Genomic DNA, 23,026 nt, shown 5'->3' on the forward strand with positions numbered 1-23,026 from the left:
AATTACGTCATATTGCCCATTTTGCCATATAGGTTACTTCTGAAAGGACCTCAAGACATCAAACTATTTTTTTTATCCAGCATTTTAATGAACATTACAAAAAAGTTTATTTAAAATTATTTTTTCATTTTCTCTTTTCCTTTGTACATTTGGTAGCGGTAAGGCAAAAAAGTAGTCTCTGGAATAATAACAATTAATTGACATAAATTAATTATTACTGCAAGTATAAATATTATTAAAATCTGGGTTGATGCTACAGTGAATCGCTGCTCTCTTGTTGATGCTTTCCCGCTCTTTGAAGGGCCGAAGGTGGCGGGTGCGCACCTTCCCAATGATCTAGGATCAGACGCATGCGTCTAAACCTCCGGCTCTGGTGAGATGGCATATTTTTTCGCGTAGCCAGGTCAGTCTTCTGCCAACTTATCATCAGAGGAGACTATTGATGATGCCTACATGAGAATGGTGATGTCTCTAAGTACAAAAGTGGTGGTTTTAAGCTCCAGTTTTAACGGAATTAAACTTTTCATCAACACAGGAGGTAGGGATTGACTCAGTGGAGTGCAAGGGGCATGGATAGCACAAGAGATGTCAAAAAATGGACACAGAGCATGAAAAGACAAGTGCCATAAAATCCTTCCAATGGAACGTTACCCCGAACTACAAAATTGTATTTTCAGAACTTCCTAGAACAGCTATAAAATCTAGTCATCCATCACAAAAAAAAATCGAAATTTCAACCAAAAATGTAAAAACATTCATTGATAATACAAGGCCATTTCGAGTCATGTGTGTACATACAGTGTGGTTTACAGTGTTTCATGTGAGTGATGGGCAAACCATGTTTATGACACCCAGTCACACCCTCCTCCACAGTCTGATGGCATCATCCCTATCAGAGCAGCAATCACTTACACACAAATTTCATAAAGTGAAATGCATTTTGTAGTATTAAATCTGAAAAGTGACAAATGCATTTTCAGGTGCGGCCGAACCATGGTCCTGCACAGGTTCAGTTAGTCTGGGTGGTGAGGGTTGAAAAAGGACGCGATAATAAAACAGAGCCATCGGCAAAACCGAAACCCACGAATGGCGAGTGCAATTCTGTGTACACAATGCTGCAGTCTCTCAAGTTCAGTGTAATCCCTCCAACATGTCAAAAAAAAAAAAAAAAAACTAATAAAATAAAAATTCACAGGAAGTCCCTGATCGGCTCACATTTACCCATGTGACACAACGATCATTTCCTGCATCCTTTTGTCCTTCGATTCCTAAAATGCCCCTCTCGTCCAAAGCACAAAAATATATCAAAAGAAAACATTTGTACACGAACATATAATATATATTACTAAAGGCCTTAAAATATGTTCAGATCTGTTCCCTTCTGTCACATCATGAGGGTGTGGTTATTCATTCATATAAACCTAGGAGAAACGGAAAAAGCATTCCACCTTATAAATACAGACGTCATCAACAGTTAAAATCGATTATTGCTACACTGCTTTCACATCTGTACATAATACATGTAGCTAGTAAACACAACGAGGTATATAAAACATCTATAGAAAAAAAAAAATGTATTAACTACAGTGACAATGCCCAAAAACGTAACCAAAATCTGGTCGGCAGGTCGTTTACCATATCAACTTTTAGTCCTCCTTTTTCTCAGTCTGTTCTTTTCTCGGCACCAGCAGCTTGCGCAGGTATGGCAAGGCCATGTAGATTAAGAAGAAGAACACATGACCACAGAAATACACGGACGAGTACACCTGACAAAGAAAAGAAAGGGGGGGAGGGGGGGACACACACAATGAAGATGTGGTAGCGTCAGTTGCTCAACATGCCATTGCCAAGACAACCTTATGAGTTTTAGGATGATGTACTGCATGCTTACCTTGAGCCATTTGTCGTATGTAAAGAGGCAGAATGCCACCAGAGGATAGCCCATGAACAGCCAGTGGATGAACTGCTGAGCGACGTAGAACAGCGGGTAAAAGGGGCCTTGAGCCAGTTTAGTGAGCAGGGGGCTGTCCTTCACCAGGGCTTGGTACTGTACGCCAGAGAAACAGGGTTACACATGCATCTACAGCAGGGCCTTGATCATGATATGGTATATATATATATATATATATATATTAGGGGGGACATATCCCACTTAATATAAATTTAATCATATTTATATCTAAATGTAAGATGTTTTCAGGGGGGGGACCCTCAGACTCCCCTGCAGATTTCGTCCCCCCCAATGTTGACTGCGTCTTTGATCCACAGACACAGAAAAACTAAAGAAAAAAAGGTGAGCTTTAAAGGCATCCTTTGGTTTTGCTTAAAAAAGGTGCTGTAAAGCAAATTCCATGATTTGCTTCTCAGTACATTAGACACGTGTAAAATGAGTTGCTGAAAGGATGTGCAAAGTGCGAAAACGTTGTCGCACTGAAATGTGGAGTTAGACAGTTGAACAGTTCTTCACCCGTTTTCAGCTCAGGTTTTGTTAAGGCGGGGCAAAACCCAACCTATCTATGTCACAGCAACCTATCTACGTCAGATCACAAACGGTTGCATTCTGTTACTCAGCTGGTACGATGCAAAGACAAAGTAATGAACACATAAAACACTCACAGACTGGTAAGTCTGTTCTGATATCTGCAATTGATTTAGCTAGTTGTTGCTAAATTCAATTTCTAAAACTGGTTGTTCCCATCCTTGATTGTGATTGGCTATATCGCATTCCATGCCGTTGTAAAACCCAGCATAACCTCACAGGTTGTCCTCATAACATTCTTTAACATTCCATATGACTGCGCATCGAATATTTCAAATTGAAAAAGACGGCAAAGAAGTCCGTCTGGCTGTTGCGTGGCAACGATTTATGTAGGAACTATACTTTGTAGTAGCGGAAGAATGACGGTTTATTATTAAACTATTTTGTTTCTAATTGTTTTTATTGATTAAACCATATCAAATATTTGTAATAACAGTTTTAGAAAAGCAATAAGCCCCAAGAGGCCGTGGTTTACGCTGATTTTAGAACAGGTAAGGGGGTTTTCGGCACTCCGCTTCGCGTCGTGCCTAACAACTCCCCTTACCTGTTCTAAAATCAGCGTAAACCACGGCCTCTTGGGGCTTATTGCTTAAAAATCTGAGGGAGCGAGGGTTCAGCTCCTTCAGGCGACACGCCCCTTCAGTATCAAGCTGAGAAGAACACCGATTTTAAAGCCTAATTTAACATACTTGTCAGTCTTTATTTCCATTCGAATTTGGATGGGTGGTTAACAACACATTCTTAAGTGGTGTGATGAAATGGTGTCATTTTCAGTTCTGCTTTACAGCCACTTTAACCTTAACCTTTGCCCATGTTCATTATCTCCAGTGGATAAGCCTAGCTCTGATTGTCGACACATTTAATAAGTTAACAGATGTCTACAGCCCTCCTAGACCATTACAAACTTCCATCATCACCTTATCTCCACCCTTCCCCCCTCACTACTGCTTGCCTTCCTACACTAACATGCTTCTCTACTGTTTCCCTCTTCTCTTTCCCCCTGCCTCCTCTCCAGTCTGGTTTCAAGTTTTTTTATTGTCAGGTGCACAGAACAACACAAGGTCAGAATGGGCACTGAAATTCTTGGGACAAGGCAACGCAAGCAAGCTGGCATAACATAACATATAAGTACTAAGAACATAGATTACATCTATGATAGACTAAAACAGAATAGAAATAAAATAATAATAAACCTCCTAAATATAAAATAGAGTATGCAATATACAATACATTACCCTGACCTTTAATACACATCATGACCTATACTAACCTTATAGACCTAACTAACCTAAGACAAGACCTATACTAACCTTATAGACCTAACTAACCTAAGACAATACCTATACTAACCTTATAGACCTAACTAACCTAAGACAAGACCTATACTAACCTTATAGACCTAACTAACCTAAGACAAGACCTATACTAACCTTATAGACCTAACTAACCTAAGACAAGACCTATACTAACCTTAGACAAGTGGGGTAAGTTAGTACAACAGCGCGATAATGAACCGTCCTCTCTTTACCTTTCTTTCCACGTTAACGATGATGAACTCCATGGAGAAACAGAGGATGTACCCCGAGTGGAGGCCGTGCCACAGGGCAAGGAAGAGCAGGGTAGCCATCTGAGACATGACCTTGTTTCCCAGGAACTTCAACCGCTTGAAAATGTGCCTGTGAACGTCGCAGGGCAACAGTCAGTCACAAACACACAAACACACACACAAACACCACTGACAGGTCCCCTGTAACGCTGGCATGTCTGATGTGTACACCCCTCAGTAGTGTTATTCAATGACTACATTGTTACAGACTGCTAATCTGTCTGGTTGGAGAGTAACCCCAGACAGGCAAGGTTTGGCAGACTGAATTATAGGAGGATTCAGCAGATGGCATCACGCTCTCCTGTTCTTAAACTGCGTAAAACGGTGTGCCCCAAGGGGATTATAACCCAACTCAAGTACACACTTGACTATTAATATACAGACCTCATGAGCATGTAGGTCACCTAATGAGAGCATGGTTAAAGCCACTTCCTCTGGGTGTAGCCATGCTCTGCACAGCTACATGAGCTCCTGTTGTATTTCAGGACAGTCAATGATTGACGCTTCACCAATCATTACTGTGAGATAGACACTAACGTTGGTAAAAAATATACATAGGTACAGCTATCTTATCTATTTAACTGATTACTATTAACTGTGTACGTACTGCTCAACACTGCACCAGCAGCTCAGGAAAACGTAAAGAACTGTTTTGGTGCGCGTGTCACTAACCTGGCAACCCAGGCGTTAGTGTTGATGTTGAACGATGCAATGGTGCCCGTGAAAAGGGGCGTGGTCTCGAACTGCCACACCTTCATGTTAGCGCAGGCGTCCCACGTGTGCTCCCCGTTCGAACCAAGCCCGTTGTAGCCGAGTCCCGACAGCACGCACACCCCTTCCTGAACGACAGAAACCACACACCTTCACACACTAACACCTGGATTACAATAAAAACCTGAATAACGGGGCGATGAGGTTCAACCTGGTCTGCATCTACAGAGTCACAGGTGTGGTTGGACAGGTGTGGTCGGACACACTAAAGACTGAATACATCACAAGTATGAGGATATTGGTGGTTGACTGCTTGCGGTGACTGAAAGACATTATGGTCTGTAGGAGCGAGGCAGATTGGAATGCCTTTCATCCAACCAATGCCGTAACCATGGCTACTCACCGCGATGACCCAGCAGCTGACATATTTGTAGAGGATGACTTTAGCCCAGAGCAGGATGAACACGCAGCGATACCAGAAGGGCTGAGCCTACGGAGCAGCAGAGTACCACACATGAGAGAAAACCCTTCACTTTTGACCTCCTTGACCCTGACATTGAACTCGGTTTACGCCATAGAAGCTTAGAGCAGTGGTTCTCAACCCTGGTCCTCAAGTACCCCCTGTCCTGCACGTTTTTGATGTTTCCCTGCTCCAACACACCTGATTCAAATGAATGGATCGTTATCCAGCTTTGCAGAAGCCTGCTTATGACCATTCATTTGAATCAGGTGTGTTGGAGCAGGGAAACATCAAAAACGTGCAGGACAGGGGGTACTTGAGGACCAGGGTTGAGAACCACTGGCTTAGAGAGAGCAGAACCACACAGCCCCTGTCCTCACCTCGTATTCGTCTTCCAGGAAGTAGCTATCGGAGTAGTACGGGCTGAATATCATGTAGATGCCCAGGCAGAGGAGGCCCAAGGAAAATCTCTTCATAGCAGGTAAAATGCTAAGACACATGGGAGAGAAAGAACGTTACAAAGAAGTGGATGGGTGTCGCCATCGCCCACCCCCCCCAAAAAGGCAGTTATTCATATGACTACTGCAAATGTGTATAACAGACACAGAGGCATGCGGGCCACTATTCGCCCCCACCGGGAGTCGGTCCTACCACCTCTGACTTCCCAAGCGCCACCACTACTAACTACGCCAACGAAAAGTTAGCAATTCGTTGACGCGGGTGGCCCGCTACATACTTGAGTGAGTTTCACCACACACCGGCTATATGTGCATACATTCCTTCACCTTTGTCATTCCACCTTGTGACTAAGTCTCTCCACCCCTCCCCACCTCCACCCTATACCTGTTGGGGGGCTGTCCAGGGCAGTCAGTCAGCTCCCCTGCCACCAGCCTCTGGTAGCTGCGCAGCGTGAACTGGGGCCCCACCAGGAAGCCTCCGTAGAAGTAGGCGAAGCCGTACATCTCTAGCAGGGAGGGGACGGAGGACAGGGACGACTTCTGCTGCTCTGGATTCAGCTCGGACTGGGGGGGGGGGGGGGGGGGGGCGAACGGATACAGAAAGCACGAGGGAGGAGGGTGACGGTCAGGCACAGGTCAAAGGGAAGAAAGGATAAAGATAGGACAGAGGGTCAAAAGGAAGGAAGGAGGGATGGGGGGGGGAGAGAGAGAGAGAAAATTAAAAGCAGGCACATTCACTGACTGGCATGGGATGAGCTCACAGAATATCCAGTTTCACCAGGTTCTTATTGACAGACTTAACTGCTTTTGAGGGCGAGCACAAACCAAACTCAATTAGACCATGGATGTACTAAAAGGGCATTTAACTAGTGGTCATAAACCAGATTTTCTTTCTGCGAGTGGGAGGTTAGCAACCACTGATATGCAAAGGAAACAATCAATATTCTGTTTAATAAAAATAATCTAGGAATCATCTAGTGGACACTGAAAAGTGCAGAACACAATACTAACACAGAGCTTGTCACTGAAAGACCTTCAGCATTGAAATGCCAAGTCAGCCTTTCCTGCTGTGTGAAAGGAAATTTAAGCATTATGTTTTTGTTACAATACAGGGACATCCAGTAACTGAACCAATACAAAACAGACAGGCTAAGCAACAGTGTCAGAATGACACATGTATCTAGCCTTCACATTTGCCTTTTTGTACTCAAATGATTAGCAGTCTATAACCCTCGCTCGTTATCTCTGAAAGAGTGCATGAACAATGTTCATGTATACCATCCCTCCAGATCTTTATCACTATATTTTTAAATCAGTGTGTGTGTGTTGTTCTACAGTCTACACGAACACACACAACGTTAAGGAGGAAACCAAAACACACACTGACACACACCGCAAAACAACTGTCGACAAATAAAACAAAGTTTGACCAATTATCTAAATATGCAAGAGAGATTAATCAACTCACTGGTTCTTTCCCACCGTCATAGTAATCAAATGACAAACCTGAAATCAGAGAATGCAATTGGCATCAGTCACTATGTTAGGACAGCTAGGAGCGCCAAGATTATGGTAAAGTGAAAAGCCCATTTATTTAGTATAGGCAACAGAAAGACTACTTTTTATATAACAGCAGAACCAGAGAACTGTCTACTCAGTTTACTGGTCGACCGTGCACTGAGCTACAGATATAAAGCACATGAAAACATTGGCTATTGCAAAGCTGTCTGTAGCAACACTACTTGCAAGACCAGAAAGAAATGTGACTAAATACCGTTAGTAGTTGGATAAAGGGGAAGTGGAAGAGTGAGAGTGGCATGTAGGAGAAAACAATACCGTGAGGTAGAAGTTAGCAGAAAAACGTACCAATGAGTTTGAGCGCGAGAACACAATGGGGCATGGTCCATTTGATGTCGTACTCCTCTGTTGCAGTGTAGTAATAACCAGCCAGCAGGTAAACCTACAGAACAGGAGGTAGGGTGAGAGATACATGGGATAGAAACAAACGAAACAATGACGTTCTCTAGTATCTCATTACAGTGGGTTGGAAGAGGAGGGGGGGGGGGCATTTGAAGCATAACTGTTACACTGTGAAGGGCACAGACATCTCACAGTATAGACATAAAAGCACAGGCTCAAAACACCTATTTCTAGTGCAGTTACCAAGCCACTGCGTCAGAGTGTGACAGTTGATAGACACAAGGGTGTGGATGGTGGTGGTGGTGGTGGTGGTGGGGGGGGGGGGGGGGGGGGGGGAACTATCGAGACTGACTGAGTCACTAGAGACATAGACAGACAGAGAGAATAATGGAAAACAAAAGGAGGGCGAGAGAGCGTGTGAGAGGGAGGGGTCCTCACCATTTGAAACACAAAGCTGCTGAGGATGGCTGTTATTGTCCTTCCCATGAGCCTCAGCATCAGGAACTGGACTAAGATGCATACTGCAGAGTGATAGAGCTGAGGGCCTGTGAGAGGGAGGAACAAACCAGGGGGGGAGGGGGGGGGTGTTTTAGAGCATTCAAAGTGTGTGACCACATCAGACATGACACCAGCAAATTTCCTCATCTGAGAGAGCGAGACAGAGAGCGAGACAGAGAGCGAGACAGAGAGCGAGACAGAGAGCGAGACAGAGAGCGAGACAGAGAGCGAGACAGAGAGCGAGACAGAGAGCGAGACAGAGAGCGAGACAGAGAGCGAGACAGAGAGCGAGACAGAGAGCGAGACAGAGAGCGAGACAGAGAGCGAGACAGAGAGCGAGACAGAGAGCGAGAGAAAGAGTAGAGTAAAGTTGAGTAAACAAGATGAACATCTCAGGGGATACAGGCTCTTATGGGGAAAGGATTCATAGGAGCAGATTCCACAGAGAGGAAGGAAGAGCAACAGACCTGCTGTAAATCCAACGGGCAGCGACAACAAGGAAGAAGGAACAGGTGATCAGTATTTGGAGTCCCGGGCAGGCCGAAACCACCCCGACAGGGATCAAACGTGTCCATTCTGCCCCCATTCTGTCTACCTTTCCAAAGATCTAACCAGTGACGCCAGTGTAGTCTTCATCCCACCTCCTCATTCTTTCAAGACTACATTGTGGTTAGTCTGACAAACTGAACCCAATCTGCTTCAACTGAATATCCATCATTTCTAACAGATGGGTCTTATCCACCTCCAGGATGTCACCAATGTCAATACAGTACCAACATATCAGACCTTTTGAAATGATTTGTTTTGAATGTTATTTGAATGATGATGGAAAATTTACTTTGATGCAATGCTTTGTCATTCCATCCCATCGCCTAACCATTTCCTTTTCAAACACTAAAAACTCCCAGCACACCATAACACTCACTAATACTGTGATGTCATTTCTAAGTGACCAAATCTTCATCCCTTTTAACTTTGTCTTGATCTATTTTTGTAATGTATTCATTTTCAAAATTTCAACAGTGGGTTTGTTTAGACCTGCGCTCCTCACCAAAGTTAAAAGCTGCAAATCCAAGTCCAGATACCGTGTGGAACAAGTGAAGAACAAAGGGGGACTGGTAGAAGAGGAACCGTCGATATAAGAGGGCGCAGGGGTACCCTGAAACAGAGGAGAGGGTATTAGTCAAATCGTTTCCCACAAACACTCTCAAGAGCTCAGAACAGAACAGTTCAAGATTCCAGCAAGTCAACAACAAGATAGAACAGGGAGGTCGCTATGCACCATTTAGCTGTACTAAAAACACAGAAGGGTGAAGGGGTAGGGGCAGCTAGTATTGCCTTGCATTTGGAAGTGTTTGTGTTCCCTCGAGCACTTTAAGCTTGATCACAGAAAGAAAAAAAAACTATGTTAAAGCATTGTTTCAAACTTCATTTTAATCAATCGTCAATATGAGCTCTACATAGAGTCAGGGGGGGAGGGGGGGCTGACGTGTTGACGTGTCAGATCAAAGTTCAGAGGGAGACCCAGTAGTTTTTATATCTCACACGTTACAACCTCTCTGGTGAAACCGATCGACTGCTCTTGGTTCTAACAGTTTAACGACTACATTACTAAAACATAAACGTACTCACAGCGGCAGGTTTACGCTATCACATCGGTAACAAAAAGCTAAATAACGCTTAATAACGAGAATCACATTCAAACAGCCGTTTTAGTATATACAGCTGTACCGCTGGCAGTGATACCGTGATTCGACCTTGCAGCGCTTCTTTCTCCTATGTCAACCTGTCAAGTCACAGGGCATTTGACTGGTTTTGCAATGCATGATGTTTGCTTGCTGTCCGTTGACTAGCTAACAGGCTGTCTATGCAGACTCAGCTTTGAGCTTGAGCAGCTATCTGGCTGAGCTAGCACTAGCGGTGTGTCTTTGCAGATATACTTATTTATAGAATAACACATAACAAACTTTAAGGACATAGATACAATAAACGTTCTCAAAGCTGATGACATGAAACTCACCACTTAAAACGGACAGAATGAGTCGAAGCGCTGGTTCTGTGGAACCTAAAGATTCCGATATTTTCTCCATCAAGGGAGCCGCCATTTTTCGTGTGGGCGGAAGTGGCTCCTTGCCGCGAGTCCGTTACTGTGTGTACTTCTGATGCGCTCCACAATCTCCTTTATCTGCCCTTTACTCGGTTTGGCGGCTCTCCACCCCTTTTTCCTCCCCCTTTCTTCTTAGTATCTTCCCCTTTGGCAGTTTGTTACGACCGACCTTGAATTTCTCGTCTCCTGACAGAGTTTCACAATAGACTTTATTCTTCTGGCGATGAATCACCAAGTAAATATATTGTTCCGCATGATAACATTTATTATTTAATATAAAATATATTCATAAACATATTCTGGAAGTATACTTGAATGTTTTGATTACACCTACAATTTCAGAATATGGTTATTTACACTGACCAAAATTATAAACAACACCAATTTTTGCCCCCATTGTTCATGTTCATTGTTAATGAGGTTTTTAATTCAAATGAAAATGTATTTGTATAGCCCTTTTTACACGCAAACATGTCACAGAGGGCTATACAAATACATTTTGATTTGAATTGATGAGCTGAACTCAAAGATCTAAGACGTTTTCAATGTACTCAAAGGCCTATCTCTGTTGAATATTGTTCACAAATCTGTCTAAATCTGTGTTAGTGAGCACTTCTCCTTTGCCGAGATAATCCATCCACCTCACAGGTGATATCAGGTTAGGGTTAGGGTTCAACATACCACAGGCCACAATCAACAACCTGATCAACTCTATGCGAAGGAGATGTGTTGCACTGCATGAGGCAAAAGGTGGTCAGATACTGACTGGTTTTCAGACCAGTTATTTTTTCGGGATTATCAATCTAAATTAATGCATTGACTAATAAAGTAAATTGTGAAAACTCACAGCAGATTGGCACGTGCCCCAGTAAAAAGGGTCTAACGACGCCCCTGACCATAACCCTAATTTAGACAGATTTGTGAACAATATTTGAGAGAATTACGCATTTTGTTTAGATAGAAAAAGTATTAGATCTTTGAGTTCCATGAAAAATGGGGGCAAAAACTAGTGTGTTGCCTTTATAATTTGGGTCAGTATAGAATAAACAGACAGCCCTGAACCGATTTGACGGCTTTCAGTGATGTAGGCCTGCTAGTCCCCCCATGATGCAATAAAATATATGGACAATCCAAGTAAAACACTGCCACCTAGCGATAGAAACAAATTCCACGGTTTTGCGTGAACTGTAGGCCCTAAAATCAAGATGGGTATACTCTTGCTAAAATCCGCAATTTCCTTTCCAAATATTAACTCTGACTTAACCCCCTTTTTGGGGGGGGATCAGTCGATCAATCTACCTTGATACCTTTTCTTGTCATTGTACAACTATACAGCAGAAGAAACCTATCTCAGCGGTACTAACATGATATGAGAGTGTGTGATCCTATAACAGATATTGTGACTACTATATGTACTACTATGAAAGTATAGTTATATTCTTTTGACACATTATGGGGGCTTCTTCTATAGAAGATGCCTACTAGACAAATACTAAAAGAGCAAATTTTCCATCCCGATTGTCTGACGTCACCAACATTATATCTTTCTCACATGCAACACCAAGCTAGAGTGTGAAAACATTATGTCGCATGATGGCTGTTCTAATATTCATATTATTAGTCTAATTAATTATATATTTATTTAATATAGGTTGAAATGCATTTGTGTTCGTTTTAATTAGTAAACATAGTTTTCGTAGGTGAAATGCATGCCGGTTATGCAAATATACCATGTAAAACCTTCCTATCAGCCCCCTTCGCTTTATCAGGGCCTGCGGAAATTCACATGGTGAAAAATAAACTTTCTGGGTATTACTCATTTGGAAACTTCAAACTCTCCTGAATACAAATCTGTTAAAATATCTTTATCACAACTTCAGTTACATCATTTTAAAGTTGACCTGCGTCAAGAGTGATAAGGGAGAAAACTGCATTCAAAGATTCCACTCGTTTCAAAATTCGATTGGACGTGGCTTAAAAATCTTGCTAGCTCACATGTACAAAACCCGTTTGAATGAACAGTTTTTATAAGTAATCATATTCTTTTTGTACATTACATTTGAGTTTAGGGTGTTAACTATACAAAACATAAAAAATCCAAATTTTGACAGAAAAGGATTTTAGATCTTTTAGGTCTTATAGCCAACAATAAGCGGCCGCGACATTTGACATTTGCACAACCCGCCACACAAAGGTAGCCCTACGGAACAGAATGTGACAATATAGGTGTAGTAATGAGATAGGCACTAGATATTGATAATGATTTCTTTGAACACAATGTGGGGGCTTCTTCTATAGAAGATGCCTACTAGAAAAATACTAAAAGAGCAAATATTCCATTACTATCAAATAATTTCACCAATTACTTGTCTTTCCCACATGCAATACTAACCTAGAGTGTTAAAAAAATATTTTACGTGAAGGCTGTTATAATATTCATATTGTTAGTATAATAAATGCTCTCTTTATTTAATATTGTTTGAATTACATTTGTGTTCGTTTTAATACGTAAAAATTGGTTTATAGGCGAAATGCATGCCGGTTATGCAAATATACCATGAAAAACCTTCCAATCAGCACAATGCATTCCCTTCCCTTTTTCATTGGAAGACGTGCACATCCATCTGTGCGTAGTGCGAGGATCACGCCCGTAGCTTTGAATGAATTCACTTAAATTCAATATTTTAATATCTGCTATTTCGATCCGTTCTATTCGTTCTGTAAAACCGAACAAATATTTGAGGATGTTTGGCTTTTCCCTCCTTAAAATAAGGAAACGCTATTCTGCAGGCGTGTCATCGTGAACCAATAGGACACACTGAGAGGTGGGGTTACGTGGCCCATGGTAATAAATACAGCAAGTTTCAATAGTCAGGTTGCTCTTCTTCCTCAACAAGGTGCACCCAGCAGCGATCAAAAGCCGAAAACTCAAGCCGCAGACATGAGCAGGAAATTCTTTGTAGGTGGTAACTGGAAGATGAATGGCGACAAGAAGAGTCTTGGTGAACTTATCCAGACACTGAACTCCGCCAAACTGGACTCTAACACCGGTACGTGAATCCCTTGTTAGATGTTAAAATAAAATGGCAAGCAAGTGAATTCGATTTTTACGTAGCTTGAGCGATAAAATGAATAACCTTTGACGCATGTAGTGTCTGGACCATTCCAACAAAGGAGATTTTCCAGGATGATGAAAAAATATAAATGGACATTCCCAAATGATGGCGGATAGTATAGTTTCCGATTTTAAGTTTACTAGAAAGCCTGGGCATTTTCCCAATATGGTCAACAGCAACACCCACTTGCACAGTATATAACTCAATTAGCAGCAGCTGGGCAACTAGAATGTATGAACCATTGTCTTGATTGGTACTTTTTTAAATAATTGGTCAATGATTATCATGATGGCTAAAATGGATGCAAGTGCTGCACAGAAGCGAACCGTGCCGTGACAGGGATTTCAATGTCGGTGGGCTTTAGCGTTTCAAACAGCACGTAGCCACACAGGGCTACAGTCTTTTGGGCAGACATGTCAAATTTGCTGTGTGACGCTGTTGGTGCAAAACTACATTCACCGCGTGCCTGTGCCTGTTGCATTCCTCATTTTATAACTACTGAAACGCTACGTTGCATGCCTCGCATTCAATGTATAGCGAGAAGAAGCAATGGAGTAAATCGGATCAAAAATCACCTTTCAGCGTTGTATGACTTTTACCCTACCCTTCGTGCATACGCATGCGCAACTAGCAATAGCGACTGACACAACAAAACTGTATGTGGCCGCTAACATTTAGTCATTTAGCAGACGCTCCTATCCAAAGCGGTGAATGCAAATGAGTTAATTATGTTCTGCGTAAAACCAAACAGCTTGGACTTTACACTTTTGGAACATACAACGCACACATCCACTCCAAGCAGAATATTCGATGTGGCAGCACCCAATGAAACTGGAGAAGATCTTTTTTCCGATTGCCTTTTCTGTAGAGATTTAAAGTCAAAGTTCATCTATCTCTTCCCATGCTTGCTTAGCGTCAGTAACGTAGTTTATTTTAAAACGGAGTCATCTTCTCATGTGAACTTTGGCTTATGTTCGACCCCTGCAGAATGCGACCAATCAAATGACCTTTTGGGGGGTTCAACTTCGACCTTTCTGTGTGGAGACACAAGGCTGGAAGTGACCTTTAGCAGCGCACCATGACTGTCGATGTTTAATATAGACTCAGTTAACCCCCAGATGCAGTTACAGTGTGAATGTCAGTGTCTGGACCACAGTACTGTTTTCTTTGATTTTTTTCTTTCTGAGGGGGCTAATGTAGACTGGCAGGCAGATAAAGTCACCTAACTTGGTGTGAGTCATAGCCTATTTGTTGGACAATGTTTTCTGAATTACTGGTTTTTCTTTTGTTTAGAGGTGGTGTGCGGAGCCCCAGCAATCTACCTCGACTTTGTCAGGTCCAAGCTGGACCAAAAGCTTGGTGTTGCCGCCCAGAACTGCTACAAGGTTGCTAAGGGAGCCTTTACAGGGGAGATAAGGTAGCTCCATCTACCCCTATCCACAGTGCAATTGACAAAACTGCAGTCATTAGCTCATGAAATGTGTGTGTATATAGTGCAGTGAAAACGATAGTTGTGTATTTACAATATGCTCTTTGTATTGTGGTGTGAATACTGAACAGGAGAACATGCCTGATGTTCATGAGTTTGGTTTTTCGTCTCTGCTTTCCACTTGCAGCCCTGCGATGATCAAGGACTGTGGCGTGCACTGGGTGATCCTCGGACACTCAGAGAGACGCCACGTCTTTGGAGAGAGTGACGAGGTGACTGGGCATCGCTTGAGCTATTTTTAGCTCTTTACACTGATGATCAGTCTCCATGAAGTCTCTTCACGTTGTAGTACCATCCACAGTAGAGTGCAGAATACAATCAATTTGAGGATAAACTGTAACGTGATGTCTTGAGAAAAGTTTCAACACTTGCCGTCTGGGTCAGAATTTATGATTATGATGCAGCACATTGTGCTTCCTGGACTTCATGTTATCTGTCTTCTGATTGGATGCCTGTGTATGTATTCCAACAGCTCATTGGTCAGAAGACTGCCCACGCCCTGGAGAACGGCCTGTGTGTGATCGCCTGCATTGGAGAGAAGCTGGACGAGAGAGAGGCTGGCATCACAGAGAAGGTGGTCTTTGCACAGACCAAGGTCATCGCAGGTACACAACATAACTGGTTTCCCTTGTCATATGGTGTGGTGGGACCATGCTTGGTGCTGTTATAATGTGAACTCTCCGTTTCCAGACAACGTAAAGGACTGGAGCAAGGTTGTCCTCGCCTACGAGCCTGTGTGGGCCATCGGCACTGGCAAGACTGCATCCCCACAGCAGGTGAGGACTGAAAATGGGACTAGGTGCACAACTGACAACTGACTGTATTGCGCAAATAAAAAAAGAAATCGGTTTCCTCAGAGTTCAAACCTTGTGCGTTTTTTGTCACCCCCTCTTAACTCTTACTCTGCCCCAGGCCCAGGAGGTGCATGATAAACTAAGGCAGTGGATGAAGGCCAACGTGTCTGAAGACGTCGCCAAATCAGTCAGGATAATCTACGGGGGTATGCCATCCAGATTCCACTGACATACTCGCATGCACACGGTTCTTTATTATTCTCTTCAATCCTCTTTGTTTCCTGGTTCTGATCATGTGTTCTGTCTCATCTCAGGTTCCGTGACCGGCGGCACCTGCAAGGAGCTGGCTTCCCAGAAGGACGTTGATGGCTTCTTGGTGGGCGGAGCTGCCCTCAAGCCAGAGTTTGTTGACATCATCAACGCCAAGGCGTAAAAACCAGGAAGTGTTGACGAGACCACACCCAGATCTGAGGCCAGCTCTATTCAGATGACCACCCAATTCTTTATCCCTACTACTCATCACGTAGCACCTATCCCCCCCCCACCCCTTTTTTATTGAAAGATTTGTGTGATGTCATTTCCTGTTTCTTTTGTTATTTCTGTTGTTGAAAGAAAAGGGACAGATTGACATAAGCACTGTACAGCACTAAAATGCTAACGGCTCTGAGTTGGTGTGTGCACTAACATCCACATTAGCCCTAAATCAGAAAAATCGGTCTGAGAACAGCCCAGGGTAAAAGAACAATCCATGCCTTTACTTGAAAGTTTACAAACTTTTTTGTATGCCGTGTCAAAGTTCTTGTCAATCAGATTCACTTGTCTTTTTAACGAAGCTTTGTGTAATGATGTTTTGTGGCTCATCCCTTCCTGTAGAAGTGCATGATCCGATCCCTCATTGGCTACTCAGTCAGTAGGAGGTGTCCATTACATGTCAATCATGTTGTGTCATGGCCAATGGTAAGAAAGGAAAAAGGTTCTAGAGAAAACGTTGTAATAAATGGTTTAGAGGCTGGTTTAGTGTGTCCTGTCTTGATTTAATCAAAATTGACTAACTTCCTACATAGAGACCTTTTGGAAAACCAAGAAATCAAATAGAACTTTCCCACCTTGAGTTGTCAGGAAGTGTATTCCACCCTTATGAAAGTGCTGTGGCTACAATTTCCAGTATGTGTAAGACTGGGGAGGGAAAGTATCTTGTTTCACGGGCAAGATCTGGTCAATACAATATCATGCAGACTGCAGCAGCATCAGACTTCTATATTTATCTAGACACTGAACTGAAACTACAAAGCTAGCTCCTAGCATGTCACAGTTGCCAGGAAGGGGCCTGGATATTCCCCCATTTAAGGCTCTTGTGTTTTGTGGACTATAAACTACATCGATCTGCTGTTACCACTGCTATTTATAGGATTCTTTTTTTGTTATGTTTTTTGTATATCATCCTTATACAATATAGTTTTGGTCATTTAGTATCGTAAAATAACACTTGCAAAGTATAAGCGCCACTGTTTGTGCTGCAGCAGACCTGTTATAGATACGCAGTATCCCTTCTGCTGTGTGTATCTATGCTGACAGTATGAGGGCTGGACCTTCACAGATCCACCTGAACCTGCTACTGCAGAGCTCCTCCCTCCAGCTCCGAGCAGGGCTGGTTTCTCTGAGGGTCGACACGCACTCTTTATCTCGACTCGCGTGGACACTGCTGGACTCGTTCAGCCAGTACCTGCCATCAAAGACGGGGACATGTTTTTATGCCAGTTCATAAAGAGTATATATTCCAGTGAGTGTGTCTGTAGTTGGACCTACCCCTCATTAAGCCGGGTGTTGTCGACCCAGACCCAGCTGCCTCGAGTCTCCTGAGAGTCCAGACCTATCCAGTACCGCTCTGCTGGACTGTGGTACTGAGGGGTGTGTTTGCGTACAAAGTCCTGTTCACACCGTGTCAGCAAGACATCAGAAAGATGTTGACATAAATGTAAAATACTCAAGAAAATTGAATTAAGTTGCATACATTATCATTACAGAATCAAAGACAGATATGCAATCGACCACCTAATTTACAATTCCGAATGTGTCACCAACAGTTATTTAGTAGTGTGAGAGATGTGTGTGTGTGGGGGGGAGGGTTACACTGAAAACAATCTTAATGTATATCCATGGTGTCTTTTCACCAATTCCTGTGAAATATATGTACCTGTTCCTCTGGACTGTCTATAATGACCAGGTCGCCTCCCTGTTTGACACAGTCCACCCTACTCCTGCTCCAGCCCTGCTTCTCAGTGGAGAAGAAGTAACACTTAGAGGAGAAGAGCTTCCAACCTTTCAGGCACGGACTGCAAACTCTCTCTGTGGAAGGTCATAAAAACATACACAAGGGTACATAATAAATAAGCAAATATACACATGAAAGAATCTCAACAGAGGCAGGAATGGAATTATATTTAAACACGTAGAGCAGATAATAAGCTTACAAAAGCGTTTATCCACAACTGACTTTACTGACCTTGTGTAACAGGGTCTCTGATTGGACAGTGTTTGTCTACAGGCAGGAAATTGACCAGTTCAGTGAGCGTCTTCTTGAGGTGGTCTCTCTCCCTTACCATGGCAACAAGATCTTTGTTTACAATAGCTTTCATTTCGGAAAGACTAACGACATCGGCAAACAGTTTGTTTTTTGTCTCTGCGAGCCTAAGGTATACTCTCTTAAGATGAGCATGAGCTCTGCTAATGTTCAAGATTTCTCTTGATAACTGTTCTCTCACTGAGACCATGTTCTGCAACTCTCCTTGGAGGCGATTCATCAAAAAAGTTTGGTCTGAATGTTTTGTTTCTAATTCGCTGTTTGAAGTTGTGAGATCTTTGTACTCTGCTTGTAATTGACTGTAAGATGTAGTAAGTTGCTGGTGCTCTCTCCGTAAATCCTGATTGGATGTTATGAGCTTCAAGTAGTCTTTCTCCAACTGTTCCTTGGTCAAAGTCATCATGGTGTTTCGTTGCTGAAGTTCAGCTTGTGAAGAGGTCAAGACGCCATTCAGGATCTGGAGGTGGCTCCTAGCTGTGTTGAAGCTGTCCCTCTGAAGCTGCGATTCTGTCTTCAGTAAACTGCAAATAAAAGAGGCTTTGTAATCTGTTGAAATAAGGGTAGGGGAATATCTGACATTAGTTTTTTGCACGTTATTAAGCATCTCTCCAGACCATAACCAACCATCTACAACAACAATTGTACAATTGTACTGTCGACAGCCTATAGGTTAAAAGATGAATGTAGATTTGGCCTAAAACTGAATTTTTAAAGAGCCAAAATGTCTGCTGTCACCGCCTTGAGAACTTCCCATCCAGCAGGTGGCGATAGTGGTGCATTCTCTATCATGTTGAACGTGGCAGCTGTGTTTACAAGCGTGAAGCATCTCCAATGAACGCAAAACCAGCTGCTTTCTTCATAGCCAACTGTTTTAACATGAACCGCCAAGAAATGTCCAAGATGCAGTCTTTGAGAGTTTTTTTCAACGAGCGACTAACCGCGGCTGCTGAAGAAATATTCGGGGTGGTAGAAAAAACGATTGCGGAGTACCAAGAAGAAATTACCCGTTCAAAAGAGGAGATATGTCACCTACGGATGCTGTTGAGGTGTCAAGGAACAGGTTAGCTATCTTGCTAACGCGTTAGCTTCTTGCGGTCAAATCTAGGGGTCTTGCTTTTGGAAGACTATTTATTACTGTGCACAATTTCACAAAATATGGTGACTGTGCATGACACAGCTGTTTATAATTTTACTGACGAATGGGTTTTGTTTTCTGTCCAAATGTCTCTCTTCCTTCAGTTTCCCAGCAACACGAAACCTCTCTCCCTGTCGCTGTGCGGAGAGAGGAGACTCCTATCAAAGCTGTTCCCCACGGGGAACCCCAGCAGCACTGTGAACTGGACTGGAACCCCAGCGTGAGCCCAAAGGATGTGGAGGAACCCTCTCATTCACAGGTCAAAGAAGAGGAGCGGAAGGAACGGGAGGATCTGTGGAGTGGTCAAGAGGAAGAGCAAGACGAGCCGTTTGACAGGATCCCATCTGATTCCAAAGAGTTCACTTTATCTCCTACCTGTATGCAAAGTCACTATGACCAGGACTCGGCTTTACCGTTGCATCTTTACCGAACAAATACTGAAGGAAATAGAGAAAAGCAATTTTCCTGCTCCGTTTGTGAGAAAAGTTTTAGCAATGGTTCTCATCTGATGGCGCATGTCAGGATTCACACGGGAGAAAGACCGTACAGGTGCAATGTATGTAGGAAGCGATTTGTCACAACTAGTGCATTAAATAGACACCAGACTATTCACACTGAGGGTAAACGGTTCATGTGCAACTATTGTGGAAAAAGTTTCAAGTGGATGGAGTCGCTTGGCCGGCACATGAGAAGCACTCATAAGATGGAGAATAGGCCTATATGACGATGTGTGTGCTTAAACTACATATCCCCGCCTGGTGATTAAGAACGTGTATTAACGTTCAAAAACGTTGTCCCTTTGTTATTCACTGTCTGTATGCTAAAATAATTATATACATGCCAAAAGAATTGTACAGATTGGATTCTGTGTATCTCAAAAACGTCTGTGTCTTCCACATTATGGTAATACCATTATAATATCAGTGATTGATGCCGAGAAATTGACTATATGAATAAATTCCATGTGATGTATTCAGTCTATTGACTTGACATTTGTTAATCAAAGCTTATATAGTACACTGTTATTGCGGCATGCTTATGATTGAAATGCTATGATAAACTTGGCACTAAAATGTTTGTAATCTTTTCTCCTCTAATGAGTTTTCTGGGAGTTTTTCTTTGAGGGTTTAGGTTGGTTGAGAGGCAGTTCTATGGGCGCATGTGAAGGCCTCTGTGACATTGCTTGTAAAAAGGGCAATATAAATACATTTGATTTGATTTCAATCAGACTAGTGTATTTACCATGCCGTGATCTTAATTCGGAAGGATGCAAATGACATTTGCCCTTTTGAAAATATTGTTCTGTCACAATTTTGCTTGTGTTTTGGTGTTGTCGTTTTTGAGCAGTCTGCTTGAGTCATCGTGAGGCTGGTGTTCCAACCATCCTGTCTATAAGGACACGCCACTGGAGACAGTATCAATGAATCTAAATTGAGAATTCTGTCCAATCATACCCTAAGAATGGTGACTCATCAAGGAAATCAAATTACTAGGAAAAGCCAAGTTTTTACGTGAGCGTTCCTGGAGAAGCCATGGAGGGTGTACTCACAGTGAACACAGATGGTCACTAGGGTGGTCAGAAGAACAGTGCACAGCAGCCCCAGAGACACCACTGCATGTTTGTACAGAGGACGACTGGATTCTGGGTCTCTTTCAGTGCCACTGCAACCTGGGGCACCACACGCAACACAGAGGATTTTAAACGTCATAGGCATGATAACGTAAATATACACTGAATATACCATATAAAAACGAGTCATGTATCTCAAGAAAACATGCTTGATATTTGATATGTAACAAAATTTACTATGCATACTAATCTAGCATAGACTATGATGAACGGACTATGATTATATTTTAAGATTACATTTCAATCATCATTTCTACTCTTCAAGCTTCAAATCAGGGTGGTTGGGTTTTGTTTAAGCTTTGACTGCAATAAACTGTTTTTGCACATGGACTATACCTGTGCTCATAAGGCTGAAAACATCTAATTTCTATGAATTCCAACCTCTGCTCACAGATCAAAGACCCATCTCGCGTCGAAGCATCGTCTTGTCAAATAGGAGCCATGCAGGGACTATGGTTGCCGTGTCGACACCTTACCACTGCTCCCTCCGCTGTGAATGCGGCCCGTCTGAGAGAGTTTGTGCCCTCCTGTCGATGTGATGGAGATCATCTCCTCTGAGAGCTTCCCATGTGACGGTTCCCCTCGTTGATCCATGTCAACAGCGGTTCTGTCTTTGAATTACTTCCTTGTGGAGGTCGGTGTATTTGAAGGACACTCCCAAGACTTCTGCGGCCGGCAGAGAAAGGAAGGGAAGGTGTTTCTGTTGGTTTCTCTCTCCAGCCACGCCACCCGGGTCGTTAGGTCTCTGATGCCGGGCAGGGTGTCTCCTTCCTGGGCTCAAACTCTGTCCCCGTGGGCTGTCTGTCTGGGCTGAGAATCTAGAATCTAGGATTCTACTGACAAAGATTCCGCTGTGTGAGTTTATGAGGTTGTGTGTCTGTGTGCGCTACATTCCTGTTGCCTATGCTTGGATGTGCAAGTGCATGTGAGAGGGGGTGAGTTAAGTGTCCTTAATTACCCAATGATGCAGAAGTTGAAGCATTTTCAATGAAGCAACTTCAGTCTGTGTGTTTGTGAGTATGTGTGTGTATGTGTGCGAGTGTATTCACGTGTCTTTTTGTATGTGAGAGTAGTTATTAGATTTTGTGACCTTGTGCGCCATACAAACCCTCCCCTCTTGACCAGCACAGAGAAGACTTAACACAAGCAGATCAACAAGCTTCTCCTTATTGGCTCTGAGCCTGTGACTCCAATTAGAAGAAAGGAGGTGTTTCAGTTTGTTAGTTTATGACACCACCGTCACAAAGAAACAATCATAAACAGCAATTGCTGCGCGATGGGAAACAGTGAAGAGTGAATGGTTTCTGAGAGCAGTCCATTCTTTTACTGGACAATTCTCTGTACCTTCGACATTGTCCTCCTCATCCATCCAGATGAAGGACTTCTGGGGTGGGGGGGGGGTTCTAAGAATATCTCCTCTGATGTGATGTCATCAGAGGAGAATGTCAGAGTTGTCCTGCTTAGAAGGCATTTCAACATTAGTTGACACACTTATTCAAGGTGACTTGAAACACGACACAACCTACTTACTGTATCACCTTGGTGTGCGGTACAGCATGTACGGCATATATCTTAATATACTGTGATACACGGCTCATGTTCACTATCAATACCAGTGCCGTGCCTTTATTCTTTCATTTCTGTTGATGAAAAGGGGCCCGCACTAGACAATTTTTGTCCACAATTTTGTTTACTAAGCAGATACTATTTGTAGGGAGCAGGTAGGGTGTGTATCTAAAGGGAGAGATCTGGGGCCACATCTCTGGAGTCTCTCCAAGGTCTGTTTTCTGGTCTCAATTCTTATGAAATAAAACCCAAGAGAAGCAATATTGTTCTCGCCTACTATTTAACCCTATAGGAAGCACATTGCAATAAAAACAACTGAACAAGATGTGAGGACCAGGCCACACACACACGCATGCACACACACATGCACACACACACAACCCTGAGCAGCATCAGTAAATCACATTCTCGTCTCC

The 23,026-nt window shown here is 43.0% G+C and overlaps 3 protein-coding genes and 2 non-coding genes across 5 annotated transcripts; 1 reads left to right on the forward strand and 4 right to left on the reverse strand.

Annotated features, from left to right (window-relative positions):
* Nucleotides 1–76: 76 nt before the first annotated feature.
* Nucleotides 77–10,363, reverse strand: lpcat3 (lysophosphatidylcholine acyltransferase 3). The gene is made up of 13 exons (XM_047039763.1): nucleotides 10,213–10,363; nucleotides 9,244–9,351; nucleotides 8,133–8,239; nucleotides 7,641–7,734; nucleotides 7,243–7,280; nucleotides 6,160–6,338; nucleotides 5,697–5,805; nucleotides 5,260–5,346; nucleotides 4,818–4,984; nucleotides 4,068–4,215; nucleotides 1,892–2,047; nucleotides 1,636–1,766; nucleotides 77–1,421 (listed from the first exon to the last, which is right to left on the reverse strand). Exons 1-12 carry the CDS (start codon nucleotides 10,295–10,297, stop codon nucleotides 1,647–1,649), a joined length of 1,398 nt encoding a protein of 465 aa, XP_046895719.1. The 5' UTR covers nucleotides 10,298–10,363; the 3' UTR covers nucleotides 77–1,421; nucleotides 1,636–1,646.
* A 1,390-nt stretch (nucleotides 10,364–11,753) lies between these two features.
* LOC124483764 lies at nucleotides 11,754–11,809 on the reverse strand. Its single transcript, XR_006957901.1, has one exon. It is a non-coding gene; the product is annotated as a U7 small nuclear RNA (small nuclear RNA).
* Nucleotides 11,810–12,580: 771 nt separating this feature from the next.
* LOC124483801 lies at nucleotides 12,581–12,636 on the reverse strand. Its single transcript, XR_006957917.1, has one exon. It is a non-coding gene; the product is annotated as a U7 small nuclear RNA (small nuclear RNA).
* A 529-nt stretch (nucleotides 12,637–13,165) lies between these two features.
* tpi1b (triosephosphate isomerase 1b) lies at nucleotides 13,166–16,710 on the forward strand. Its single transcript, XM_047043039.1, has 7 exons — nucleotides 13,166–13,349; nucleotides 14,709–14,832; nucleotides 15,032–15,116; nucleotides 15,377–15,509; nucleotides 15,595–15,680; nucleotides 15,817–15,904; nucleotides 16,013–16,710. The coding sequence occupies exons 1-7, from the start codon at nucleotides 13,241–13,243 to the stop codon at nucleotides 16,129–16,131; spliced, it is 744 nt and encodes a 247-aa protein (XP_046898995.1). The 5' UTR covers nucleotides 13,166–13,240; the 3' UTR covers nucleotides 16,132–16,710.
* A 139-nt stretch (nucleotides 16,711–16,849) lies between these two features.
* LOC124481200 (low affinity immunoglobulin epsilon Fc receptor-like) lies at nucleotides 16,850–18,819 on the reverse strand. Its single transcript, XM_047041073.1, has 4 exons — nucleotides 18,202–18,819; nucleotides 17,893–18,044; nucleotides 17,505–17,626; nucleotides 16,850–17,421 (listed from the first exon to the last, which is right to left on the reverse strand). Exons 1-4 carry the CDS (start codon nucleotides 18,680–18,682, stop codon nucleotides 17,262–17,264), a joined length of 915 nt encoding a protein of 304 aa, XP_046897029.1. The 5' UTR covers nucleotides 18,683–18,819; the 3' UTR covers nucleotides 16,850–17,261.
* Nucleotides 18,820–23,026: the final 4,207 nt, after the last annotated feature.

The sequence above is a fragment of the Hypomesus transpacificus genome, chromosome 2, assembly GCF_021917145.1.
Source record: "Hypomesus transpacificus isolate Combined female chromosome 2, fHypTra1, whole genome shotgun sequence".
In the NCBI taxonomy this organism is placed as follows: Eukaryota; Metazoa; Chordata; class Actinopteri; order Osmeriformes; family Osmeridae; genus Hypomesus; species Hypomesus transpacificus.

Bases quoted from the DNA above. Each gene is read 5' to 3' on its own strand.
- LOC124481200 (XM_047041073.1), bottom strand. From the start codon at position 18,682: ATGATGACTTTGACCAAGGAACAGTTGGAGAAAGACTACTTGAAGCTC. The intron at 18,045-18,201 runs GTCAGTAAAGTC...GACCTTCCACAG, and splicing joins CAGAGACCCTGTTACACAAG to AGAGAGTTTGCAGTCCGTGC. The intron at 17,627-17,892 runs GTACATATATTT...CGGTGTGAACAG, and splicing joins TAGACAGTCCAGAGGAACAG to GACTTTGTACGCAAACACAC.
- tpi1b (XM_047043039.1), top strand. From the start codon at position 13,241: ATGAGCAGGAAATTCTTTGTAGGTGGTAACTGGAAGATGAATGGCGAC. The intron at 14,833-15,031 runs GTAGCTCCATCT...TTCCACTTGCAG, and splicing joins GCCTTTACAGGGGAGATAAG to CCCTGCGATGATCAAGGACT. The intron at 15,117-15,376 runs GTGACTGGGCAT...GTATTCCAACAG, and splicing joins TCTTTGGAGAGAGTGACGAG to CTCATTGGTCAGAAGACTGC.
- lpcat3 (XM_047039763.1), bottom strand. From the start codon at position 10,297: ATGGCGGCTCCCTTGATGGAGAAAATATCGGAATCTTTAGGTTCCACA. The intron at 9,352-10,212 runs GTGAGTTTCATG...CCTCTGTTTCAG, and splicing joins CATTCTGTCCGTTTTAAGTG to GGTACCCCTGCGCCCTCTTA. The intron at 7,735-8,132 runs GTGAGGACCCCT...CCTGTTCTGTAG, and splicing joins GCAGCTTTGTGTTTCAAATG to GTTTACCTGCTGGCTGGTTA.